General features: G+C 35.5%; 1 protein-coding gene across 2 annotated transcripts; it reads left to right on the top strand.

The window, feature by feature from the left end:
- The first annotated feature begins 2180 nt into the window (after window positions 1–2180).
- Window positions 2181–8685, top strand: LOC21401952 (ribosomal protein S19, mitochondrial). 2 transcript variants are annotated; one of them, XM_024163865.1, is made up of 4 exons: window positions 2181–2305; window positions 2436–2505; window positions 4188–4439; window positions 8118–8685. In XM_024163865.1, exons 3-4 carry the CDS (start codon window positions 4280–4282, stop codon window positions 8414–8416), a joined length of 459 nt encoding a protein of 152 aa, XP_024019633.1. In that variant the 5' UTR covers window positions 2181–2305; window positions 2436–2505; window positions 4188–4279; the 3' UTR covers window positions 8417–8685. The 2 variants fall into 2 exon arrangements, with proteins under 2 accessions (XP_024019633.1, XP_024019634.1); XM_024163866.1 differs by having other exon boundaries at window positions 4184–4439.
- The last annotated feature ends 3696 nt before the right edge of the window (window positions 8686–12381 follow it).

Genomic DNA, 12381 nt, shown 5'->3' with positions numbered 1-12381 from the left:
GAGTCAAAAAGGCATTCTTTAGATCATCCCAGCTGGTGATGGAGTTTGGCTTCAACAATCTGAACCATCTCCTCGCGGAGTCAGAAAGGTGATTCTTGAATGCCCGACACATGACCTCCTCGGGATATCTATGCAGGACCATATGCCCTGTGTACACCTCCAAGTGGTCGTCTAGATCGCTCCTTCCGTCATATAGCGGAATGGGAGGCGATTTATACTTGTCTGGGAGCGGCACCTGGATGATGTTCTCTGTGAACGGGTGGTCGTGCGACGTGTACATCTTGGCGTCAACATTGACCGCCTCGGCTACCTTCCCTACAACTTGCTTGAAGTTATTTAATCGACTCCCAATATGCTTTTCAAGCCTAGCCATCTTCTCGGCCAGGGCCTTATTATCCGCTGCGAGCTCTTCCTCTATCGCTAGCTGCACGGCTTTCCCACGTCGAGCGTTGAGTCTTATCGTGAGGTCTCTGTCGTGCACAGATGAAGACCCCATGGGGACAGTATTCCTCCTATTCACATCCGGTTACGGTCGAGGGGGCGCATCCTTGTTATTCACAGCTTGCGCCGCAGCCTCCTCATGCGCTCTCCTCCGTGCCGCCCGTTGTCTGCTCCCCACCGACCTGTTTGACTTGGCCGGGCGAGGATCGTTGGCTCGACTATCACCGATCTTCTCGGTGTCACCGCGTTGGTCGCCAATCCCTTGGTCCCCAACGGCGGCGTTCACCGGGTTCATCGGCGCATCCTCCAACGGTGGCATAAAGTTTTGACCTTGATCCCGCCCAGCAAGGGCCGTAGCCATCCTTTCTACGGCTGCGGCCAGCGTTTCAACCTGCTTTTGAAGCTGGTCAAGGCGGTCTGGGGGGTTCACAGTGGCTGGTGGGAGTGGGTTCATCGAGGTCCCCGCGGCGATGGGATTTTGGGTTGCCTGGCTCCTTGGGTCGGCCGCCAGCAGGCGAGCGTTCCTGGGAAGCATAGTTACTGTTTCCTTTTTGTTAAAAACTGGATTAGATTTCTAGGCTTAAGGTCCTTCCTTCTAGCGCCAATTGTTGACGGTATTTTTCCGTCAACTCGTGATTACCTCTCCAGAAACAACACGCGTTGACACTCACGGTCTGATTAAAGATTAAGACTAAAAAATAACACAAGGGAGACAACAATTTTATAGTGGTTCGGCAATAACTCTTTGCCTAATCCACTTGTGCATGCACTAATATTTCAGTCGGTTACAAGTTTTCTCCTCTTAGTAATGAAATGATGTCTAACCCTTTTCTGGGTTCTTTTTGCTCTATTTATAGGCAGTTACAAACAACTAAGCCTTCTTCGTTCCCAAGGAGGAAGCCATCTTCCATCCTCGATCTTCGGGAGGGTAGATGAGTTTTCATGATGACAATCTCAGAAAATGCGGCTGACCCCTCTCATCTGCTGCACGATCCACTGACTCCTGCAGTAGCCGTTGGATTGATGCTTCCTTCCCTGAGTTGACAAGACCGCTGACAGGTCTGACTTGGCGGGATGCCTCGGCGCAGTGGCTCTCAGAGGTCGAGTCACTACCCTCGACGCCTATCTCCACGTGTGATCTCTCGACGGAGAGGGCACCTCAACTACGGCCACTCCTCTGACGCCAGCGACGGATTCAGGACGGGAAGTTCTCGGCGCCTAGCGTCGAGAGAGTGGTCGATTCCTCGACCATAGTGTAACAGGATGTTTGATTTCTGTATTCGTCTTTAATTTTAAATTATGATTCATAATTTTTTATAATATTTTTTTCTTATAAAAAATATACGTAAAATAAAAATGATTTTAAATTATAATTCTACATTTATGAATCAAATGTCTATTAAGAGATGAAAAAATATTAAGAAAAAACTTAGAGAAAAATTATAAAAGAAATATTGAATTTTGATCCTGTTCATTTCGTCGATTTGAGTTTAAAATTTAAATTTTACTACAGTAAAAATCTTTAAAAAATAATCACATTTAATTATTTTACTCCAATAAAAAATTTTCATATAAAATTATATCTCGACTACTCCAATCAACGAATGAGCTTTTATTTTCTTTAAAAAAAATTGTTCGGGTTTCTTTCTCGAACCCACGTCGCTCTCTCGCTCTCTCTCTTCTTCGCTTCTCTCTCTCTCTCTCCCCTCTTCTTCTTCTTCTATCTCTCTCTTCACGTCTCTCTCTCTCTCTCCTCCTCTTCTTCCTTTTCGCTCTTCACTTCTCCTTTTCCTTCTCGCTCTTCTGTTAGGGTTTGGCATCCTACGGCGGTAAGCTCCGACGCCGGCGAACTAAAGCTCCAACGGTAAGTCTTTACTCCTCTCTCTATTTTTGTTAAGGATGTTTCATCCTTTTGTTCGATTTCAAAGTGATTAGAGTGAGGATTTGTAAATAGAAAGGTTCGTGAAGTTGTCTATTTTTTGTGCATTTTTCAGTGGATTTGGGATTAAACCCCCACTACCGACCACTCCAATACTGAATCACTTTAAGAAATTGACTTCTCAGGTAATTTTCAATTTGGGAAATTTTTTTGTGCATTTTTCAGTGGATTTGGGAATAAGTCTTGTCCACTATTTTCTGTTTGTGATTTCTTTTAATGGTTCAAAACTGTGCCTACAACATAATTCTCCTGTTTTTTGGCGAGAGAGAGAGTAATTTTCGCGTGGGGTTTGTTTGTTTGTGAATTTCTTTTTTTTTAATGGTTCAAAACTGTGCCTAGCTACAACATAATTCTCCTTTGTTTTGGTGATGACATAATATTTGGGAATTTTTTTGTGCATTTTTCAGTAGATTTTTGTTTGATACGTTTAAGGGCTCTGTAATCTCATCTGTGTGCAAGTGAAAGAAGGTTGCGTGTAATTATTTTTGTGTCTCATTCCACATGGAAATTTATTTCATAGAACGATTTCCTTCTTTCCTGTTAAAGTCTTATGCCTGATTAAGTGATAACCACTTTGGAACTTTTCATAATTTATTCATAATTCTCCTTTTTTTGGTCAAGCTTCCTTGTCTGGTTGTATAATGATTATATATCGTTCGCTAGATTGTATATTGAAGATATGGTTAATTGTTTTATCCAAAGGAATGATTACAAGCCATGAAGAATCCAAAACGTTTCTTCTGTAAGTGCTAAGTGACCCCCTGTTTTTCTTTCAAAGACAAGTGTTTAACTAGCCTTAATTTCTCTTTATATGACTGAGTAGCTTGTTTACTTTTGGCTGGTATACAAATGGAGTTCTTGTTAATGTTGGATTTATGATAACAAAATACTTGAGTGATTAGTAGTTTGTGAGTTACGTTAGTGACAGAATGTGATATAATGAAAAGAAGACTAATTACATATGATCTGTGTACCAAGGGCTCGACAAATGAACTCAAAGAACATAATCCTCTCTGATCTGTCGATTTGGTTAGGGATTGGGTACCATTTTTGCAGTCTCTGGTGTCTGAGTCCCTTTTCTTATGTGTTTTTGTAATTTTGGATCTGGCCTGTTTGAGGAAAGCTCTTCCTCTGCATTCCTTTTTTCATTTATGGTTTCATAAAATTCTCGTTTCTTTTCAAAAAAAAAAAAAAAACCCTCTCTGATCTGTCATCATTGCATTAACTGTAGATGGAAATTTCATACTTCAGTCAAAGCCATGCTATTGTTGTACTTTTTAGATATTTTCTATTATCTTTAAAGTTTTAGTTTAATCAATACCCATTTTAATAGAAGTTTTTAAATCTGTAGATTATACTTTAAATGTTGACTCTTAAGTATACTAATTAATAGTTCACACTTAAGACCCTATAAAAACAGAAATTAACTACACATATGAATTCATAATTTTGTAGACTTTACACTTTAGAAAGAAAATTAAACTCGATTAGAGATTGAATGAAAAAAGATAAAAATATATTAAAAAAAATAAAAGAGAAAGATCAAAAGCTTTAAAAAGAAAATAAGATAGTTACGGTTATTGCCCCCTGAAAATTTTTTCTGGCTCCGCCAATTAATGGAACCGATTATATGTGGTGTCATATTTTTTATAGTAGGAGCTATGTGTATGGATTGATGTTTGTAATGCCTTTTTGTATTTTGGAATATATTAATTCATTTGAAAAAAAAAAAAAAAAACTAAACATGGGGCTAATTCTGTAATTTCACTTCCTCTCTCGCCCTGTTTGCCATTTATGGCCCAGCCAGCATCAACAGCGGGCTTCTCCTTCTCTCTCTTAAGACAAAACTAGCGAGCAAGAGGGTTTAAGGATTTAAGTTAAACACAGCTGCAGACAAACATGGCTCTGAGATCGGCAGCGGTGGCGGCTGCTGCACCTAGCGGCTTGCTTAGACGGCTCTTCTCAACGGCTTCCACCTCTCCATTCATTCCGCCGCCGACCCCTGTTGCAGCTCAGGCTCGAGAACAGGCTGAGCCGAGCACAGACCTCTTCATCTCTGGTTCTCTCTCTCTCTCTCTCTCTCTCTCTCTCTCTCTCTCTCTCTCTCTCTCTTTCATGTTTCCCTCATCGTTTTCTGTTGCTGAATTTGTTTTAGGTTTTGGGTTCTTTTGTTTTGTTGCTTCCGTAGATGAATAAAAATGGTATCTTTGCCTCTGTTTCTTGCAGTAGCATTTCGAAAGCCCTAAATTCTTTGTGGTGCTTGAAGTGTAAAATCCATAACAGACCGATTAGAGCCTTAAAAATGTTTTATGTTTTTACTTTTTTGATTCTACAAGTTAAGCTTTTCTTGCCCTTACTTGTTCTTAATCAAAGAAGACTGCGTGATTTAATGCTAGTAGGTTGAGTAGTTTTATTTTTCCGAGAGCAAAGAGAAAATCTCTGAGTTCAAATCTGCATGTCTTCATATTTGGTCAGTCTAAGTTTAGCATCTCCAACTCCAATAATTGCCAAGTACACGGCATGAAAGTTGGAACTATTTTTATTTTTTTTTAATTAGCAATTTTGTTTGGCTCCCAGCTCCGCACTAATTCTAATTAAATAAGAAATATGAAAGGAAGAATAGAATAACAAAGAGATTTAATGCAGTTCGGCATTATGCCTATGCCCATGGACTAGGGAAAAAGAGAATGTTCACTAGTGAGGAGCATTATCAATGGGGCTCCATGTAGATAGACATATTACAAGCACATAATCAGGTAAGTTACCTGAACCATCAAATTTAGAGATTTCCTAATATGAAAATAAATAAAAATAGAGTCAAAACTATTATAAAAGGTAACTTTCTCTAATACGCACTACTCTGTGAAGAGATACATTGTTGTACTCAACTTTGAGAGGCCCATTGTATCTCTTTGCGGGAGCCTCACAACTTTTTTGTTTTTATGTTTTCCCCATTTCTCTCTTGCAAGAGTAGCCAAGGATGGAAGCTTTTAGGACTTGAGACCGTAGTGACTAGAAAAATTGAATGTCGTATGGTGGTAGTTGGTTGGGGTAAGTTTGTTAGTTGTAGTAGGTCTTAGTTGTGGTTTTTGGATGATTGGAGAGATGGATCGGTACTGAATTTTATTGCTGATTGCAGTTGGAGATGTATGTGAAATTAGAAAATAAATAAAAGTGGATCCTATTCTTTTTCAACCAATAATTAAATTCAATATTGGTCAATACCTCCATGTCTCCGGTGGTCTAAACACCACCATGCAACAAACAAACAAAAAAAAATTTAAAGGATTGAAATAATAACAAATAACTAAGACCTATCACTAGTGAAACTTTTCCCAACTAACAAACCGAAAGGAACATATATGTTCAATCTAGTCAAAGTGTTCTTAAGGTCACCTGAGTATTTCCAACCTTTGGCTACTTATGCAGGGAGAATTCTGGAATGGGGTATGAAGAAATGCCATGTGAAAAAATACCGTATTAGTAGGACACAATACTGATCCATCAAATCTCTATTAGGTTCCGTAAACTTGTCAAGCTTATTTTTTTCCGGATATGATGTGTACTTTGACGGTTTAAAACTGTGTCCTACCACACCATAGAATTCTCCCAAAAAAAAGATGTGTAAAAAATCCAGACTGATGTTTCTTCACATGATAATCATAGCAGGAACTCGAAAAACTTCCCTTTTCTTCTTAAATAACTCAAATTACTAATCAGTAGTTTCCATTGATGAACAACATATACTTGAACCCAATTTCACAAAAATCTTATCGTGTAACCTCAGAGAACAACATAAATCGTTTGCAATCATCAATTGGTCTGTTAGTTGCTAAAACTAATAATAAACAAAAATAATAAAAAAGAATCATAATTCCTATTACGGATCATATACTTTGTTATTTGTTATTATTTCAATCCATTTTTTTTCCTGTTGCATGGTGGTGTTTCGACCACCGGAGACATGGAGGTTTTGACCGATATTGAATTTAATTACTGGTTGGTAATTGTAACGGGTGGAGATGGATGAAATAGATAAATGTGGCATGAAAAGTTTCTGATTGTTTGTCATTATTAGTTTCTTTCTAGTTTGTTGAGGAGATTTAATTTTATAGCCAAAGCCAAGGTCGTGAGGCATTCTTCAAATTGTAATTTTGGTTGAGTTCAGCCTTTTCTATTGTGGGTTTGATGCTCTTTTCATTTTTTGTTCCTCCAGTTATTTCAGCTGAATGACATCTTTCCATTTTAGATCAATAGAACTTCTAAAGCCAAACATGAAATATTATGCATCTTTTGGTCATTTTTTACTTAGTTTTTCCTTCTTTTTTTTTTTTTTTTTGTTTATTTTGTTTATTTGTTTATGGCAGTGTTCAAACAGTCTTCTTTAAGCTGCCAAGTTTAAATGTGAGTTACCTTTTTGTATTCTCTTTTTCATTTTAGAGTCCTTCCACACATCATGAGTAGAAGCTTCTATTCATAACTTGAAGTCCATATCCGTGTTGAATTTGATTTTGTTCAACTTTATTGCCACCCAAGTATTCTGATTTATAAATTTCTTATTATTGTTTATTGCGATTATCTCCCTTTAGAATTTGTAGTCAGAATGCCACAAGACAATTCAAAATGTGGTTTACTTACAATAGTACGTGTAGGTGGAGAAATCTTTTGCAAGAGCTGATGCTTGAAAAGATATTTGCTAAAACAGATTACAATGCTGAAGAAAAAGACAAGTCCCAATAATAACAATCAAATAAATAGAAGAATCGAAAACTTTGCACAATAGCATGTGTGAATTAGCAGATCGCAAATCGATGATATAGACTAGATTGATCTTTGCTTGAAGATACCTTGAGTTTGAATTTCTTTATTTTCTTACCACTTATCTTCTTTTATTCCCATCTTTTCTAATTGAATAGAGCTAAAAGTTTCAGCGAGGGAAAAACATACAAACAGGAACTTGCGTTCTTTTGTTAGATTGACTTTGAAATTTGAGTAGTAGACTCATGGGATCTATGACACTAGCTGTCCATGGAAGGGAGGTAAATTTGAATGTTATGGAGAGAGAGGTAAATTTGAATGTTATGGAGAGAGAGAGAGAGAGAGAGAGAGAGAGAGTTTTTGTGTTTTTTTTTAGGGAGGGAGGGAGGTTTTTTTATTTTTTATTTTTTTATATTATTTTTTTTATAATGCTCTGTGTCTTTCTCTGCTTCATTCAAGAGAAATCTCAAAAAACAGAGAGAGAGGGAGGGAGGGAGGGAGGGAGGGAGGGATCAAAAAACTGAGAGAGAGTGAGTGAGTGAGTGAGTGTTTTTGTTTTGTTTTTATTTTTTTTATAATGCTCTGTGTCTTTCTCTTCTTCATTCAAGATAACGAACTCTCAAAAAACTGGGCTTGTTTAGTTCGCTGATTCGAGTTGAGATGTGAATGTGATTTTATGTGAGTTTTTTACTGTAGCAAAAAGTTAGATGTGATTGTTTCTAACAGTTTTTTACTGTAGCTAAACTCGAATTGGTGAAATGAACGGGGCCTTAGTGAAGTTTAGCATTTCGCTTAATTTTATTATCTGATTTTCATCAAGGACTTAGTCAAGGTGCAAGAACAAGGTCTTTTTCTCTGTCAAGTCGTGCATGGCATTTTGTTATTGGAATTTACATTTCTCCATTTCTTTTTTAAAAAAATGTATGCTTTGATTTTAATCATGAATCTGTGGCTAACGTGGTGAGCAATCGTGTATCAGGACATGCAAATCCGCTGCGAACTATATGGAAGGACTGTTTCGTTGATGCATTCCTGTTGAAAAACAAGAACAGGAGAGATCTTCTAATGAACAGGAAAATCTGGTCACGTAGATCTACTGTTTTGCCCGAATTTGTAGGCTGCACCTTCCGAATTTACAATGGAAAAACTTTTATAAAGTGTAAGATCACCGAAGAAAAGGTTGGTCATAAGTTCGGAGAGTTTGCTACAACGCGGAAACGAAGAGTTCGGGTTCAGCAAAAAAGCAATGTACCAGGAAAGAAGAAGGGTAAAAAGTGAAGTCTAACCTCATATGGCACCAAAAGGAAATGAAATATGCTCTATCTTAGAAGATGCCCACAAAGAGTTCAAAATTCACTATTCCATATGAACTATGGTAGTTAGTTTTTTGTTATTGGTTTCTTTTTTGTTACAATAAAGAAAGAAATCATCTTGCTCATCTATATGTTTTTGGTCTGAAATAGGCTAGTCTTGAGCATCTCTATTTGTTAACATAACTCTCTTTTATATCGTTCTTGTGGAAATCTAGCAAGCACTCATTTTTGGAGAATTTCATTTAAAATTCCATGATTTTCATTCCCGATCTATTATTATTTGAACATTTAAATTTTTTTTACTAAAGTTTTAGTTAAGTAATACTTAAAATAACATTTAATATAAATGAGGAAGGGTAAACTTCATATTTTTAAAAATTAAATTGCTTAAGGGGATATTTTGTAACAAATTTTATAAACGGTGCATTTGAATAAGAAGAGATGCAAACATTCTATTTATGTAAAATATAATAGGTATTTTGGATATTCTCTTATGAAAATACTGTGGTAACAAAAGGTTTGAAATGTGGTTTATAAACTACTCATTTTTTCTACCATTTTGTTTCACTAGTGTTGAGGGCCTTGCTCCTATTGTAATTTGGGAGAAAGAGAAAAATAGGTTAAGACTTAGATGAATTAAAATTAATAGGCTAATAGTTTACATAAGTTAATAAATATGTCAAATTACTGTTTTTGTCAATAACTTGTCTGGTTATGAACCATAACTTGACAAGTTATTCACGGTTTTTGTCCATAACTTGTCTGGCTATGAACTATAACTTGACAAGTTTGTCAATAACTTATCTAGTTATGAACCATAACTTGACAAGTTATGGCCTATTAATTTCTATAACTAAAAGTTGGTCTATATACTTTCTTAAGCTTTTCATATTGGCATATTTTCTACTATTTCCGTTGTAATTTTGATGTCCTAGCTTATGGATTTTTTTTTCGTTTGTAATAATGGTGGTTTTTACCCCAATTAGTTTAGGTTATTGTCCTTTTCGTCTGCAAGTTATGTTTCTTTACGGTTTTGTTAGCCTTCGTGCCTAGGTTTCTCGATATCGGTTGATTGGATTGTTTCCATCGATTAAAGAGGTTATGTTAAACAACCATATTTGTGCTCGATTTTTTGTGTACCTCTTTGGATGATTTCTATTTGTGGAGTCCAGTACACACTATTTTTCCTTAAGCTTCATTCGAGTTTACCGACAGAACTAGTGGCAGAGCCACTTGGAGCCCGAGAGAGGGGAGCCCGAGAGAGAGGAGCCCAAACGGCTCCTTTTAACTTTGACCCCTGAAAAAAAAATTCTATCATTTTCGTCTCCCATAAAATTATATAATTACAACTTTTTATGTATATATTAAAATATTTTCTATTATCTTTAAAATTTTATAAGGGAATCTTTTTATTTTCTCCCTAATTTTCCTTAAGATCCAAACATAAGGAAATAAAAATCTAACTTCCAAACATAGCCTAATGGTTCCAAGATGATAACAAAAGCAAATAAAAATCCCATATTATTGAACTTCTCAACTACTCAATATTTCTTTTGGTTTAAGGGGGGCAAAAAAAATGCGAGCTTATTTGAGAGGCACTTTTTTTGATATATTAGTTGATAATTTCTTTTTAAGGGAAATTTAGTTGATAGTTTTTAGTTTCTCTTAGTAAACTAATTGGCATGCATATTGGAAAACAAATTTGTTGAAAGATTTCTAGGTACAACTTGAAGTCAACGGTTTTTACTATTACTGCCGGTTCAGTTTATAAATTTCTAAACAAAAAAAAATGAAAATAATGGAGAAAGAAAAATCAATTATTTCCATGCAACCAATTACCTAACGAAGGAACAGATTCCAAAACTATTGTTAGCGGAGAGAAGAATCTGTAACTGGATATGCAAGAATCTCTACTGATCTCTTTGTTTGGCTTTAGCTTTTCTAAAACAAATTGAAATTGATATTTTTAAATGCGTGCGTCATGCCGGCTACTAAACCAGAAGTGATGCCGGGGAAAAAAAAAAAAAGATTCATATACATGTATAACATCAAAAACTAATGAAAATTTTTAGTCAACAGTAGAGATTAACAACTTTTAATTAAGGTCGCTGACTATGAAACATTAAACAGATGAAAAAGAGATGAAGGATATGTGCTTACAAGTTTTGAAACAGAATTAGCCTAGTTAAGTCCAATTAGGCATGTGTTTGTTTCCAATGACAGAGCCAAGATTTATTAGTATGGGGACCAAATTAACTTGTATATATATGTAACAATTTTATTTAAGGGAATCAAGTTTAATTTATACACATAATCCTGTCTCCGTCATTGTTTGTTTTATAGGTTTGAACTAAAAAACTCGGGAGCTAAAACATACATTTTTCTTGTGAGTGATGCATACATAATACTTAGTATGCCTCTAAACTTTTTTTTGTTTTTTTGCCTTTCCTTTTCCTAATAATCTAGGCATTTTTAACCTTCAACTAAATCTTGTCGGCATAGTTAATTACACATTCGATCAGATTGCAGATCTAGTTCAGTACAACGCTTGTCTTTTATTTATTTCTCCATTCTGTGTCTCACTTGGTCAAAAGGACGCATCTTCATCGTTATGCACCGTTTCCTTAGCACCAGGCAAATAAAGAATCGCTCCAAAAATAGCAACATATTGTTTGTTTTAAGGGCTTTCCTTCATTGATGGAAGAATTAATCAAAGTCAAATTGATCATATAACTTAATTAACCATTATATATATTTATATACGTATTTGTGCTGCATATCATTATAGTTAAGCACTTAACATGATCATCATTAAGCAAGTTTAAGTTGATAAGAAGTTCGACTTGGACATTCATTGGCCTGTTATTTGCCAACTAGGATCGCATTACAAATAGGATTTTCAATAGAGAAGGAGATGAAAACTAAACTCTACTAATTTAATTTCAAATGTCCGCGTTTAACACGGCTATGAGACAAATTAGGCAGTGAGTTTAATTAGCTAGCTAACTATAATTCTCCATATTCTTTGTTTAAACATATAGCCTGATTAAGAAAACTAATTTGACCTTCTACATTCCAAATAGCAAAGAAAAAACACGAAGAGTATAAGTTGTGTCATGCTCCCCATTAATATTGCTTTAATAATACAAATTAAGCTCAAACATGTTCTAATAATATTCGTCAAACAAAATTATACATTCTTGGTAGACTTTAACAAATTAATGATAAACATAAATAACGCTAAAACAGATACTTGGGCACTTAATATATCTCTACAAGGCCAAAACTAGTACTTTTGACATGTATATATGAATTTTATATGTGTGTGTATATATATAAACATATATATATATATATGTATGTATGTCCTCAAGTAGGCCAAGTGCGCGACATATTATATATAGTATGGATGATCATGACGTTCAATAGAAGGTACCATCCAACTACTGTCTTTTCTCAATCTAGCATGTCGTTTTCCCTTGTTGGCTCAGGCGCTCAGCTGTTTTCACATTGTTCATTTAGTTAAAATTCACCCAAGCAGTGCTGATGATCATAAACATGCTGTGTTTTATTTTGATTAATTATGCAAAGAATTACAAACGTTTACAGAAAGTACTCTTTAAGTTATGTACTATATATATAGATAGTCTCATCGCATAAAAACTATCTATTACCTCTGGGATAATCTTACGTAAAATTCGAATAAATAAACAAATTAAGTAGATGTATGTCCATTAAATCCAAAAAACTGCTAGGGGCATCGTGAGTCCGAACATCGCAAGAGACGGGATGGCATTCTCGATCCTAAAATAAATATTATATCATATTTAAGACACAACTCTTTTTTTTTTTTTTTTTTTTGCACTTCTATAAATACCAATCCAGACTAGATTCTTAATTCAAAATGAAATTGTGCTTCAAACTCGTAAA

Source organism: Morus notabilis, unplaced genomic scaffold (genome assembly GCF_000414095.1).
Source record: "Morus notabilis unplaced genomic scaffold, ASM41409v2 Scaffold3, whole genome shotgun sequence".
Lineage (NCBI taxonomy): Eukaryota > Viridiplantae > Streptophyta > Magnoliopsida > Rosales > Moraceae > Morus > Morus notabilis.
The sequence above is the reverse complement of the archived record's forward strand: the minus strand, read 5'-3'. Positions and strand labels throughout refer to the sequence as shown.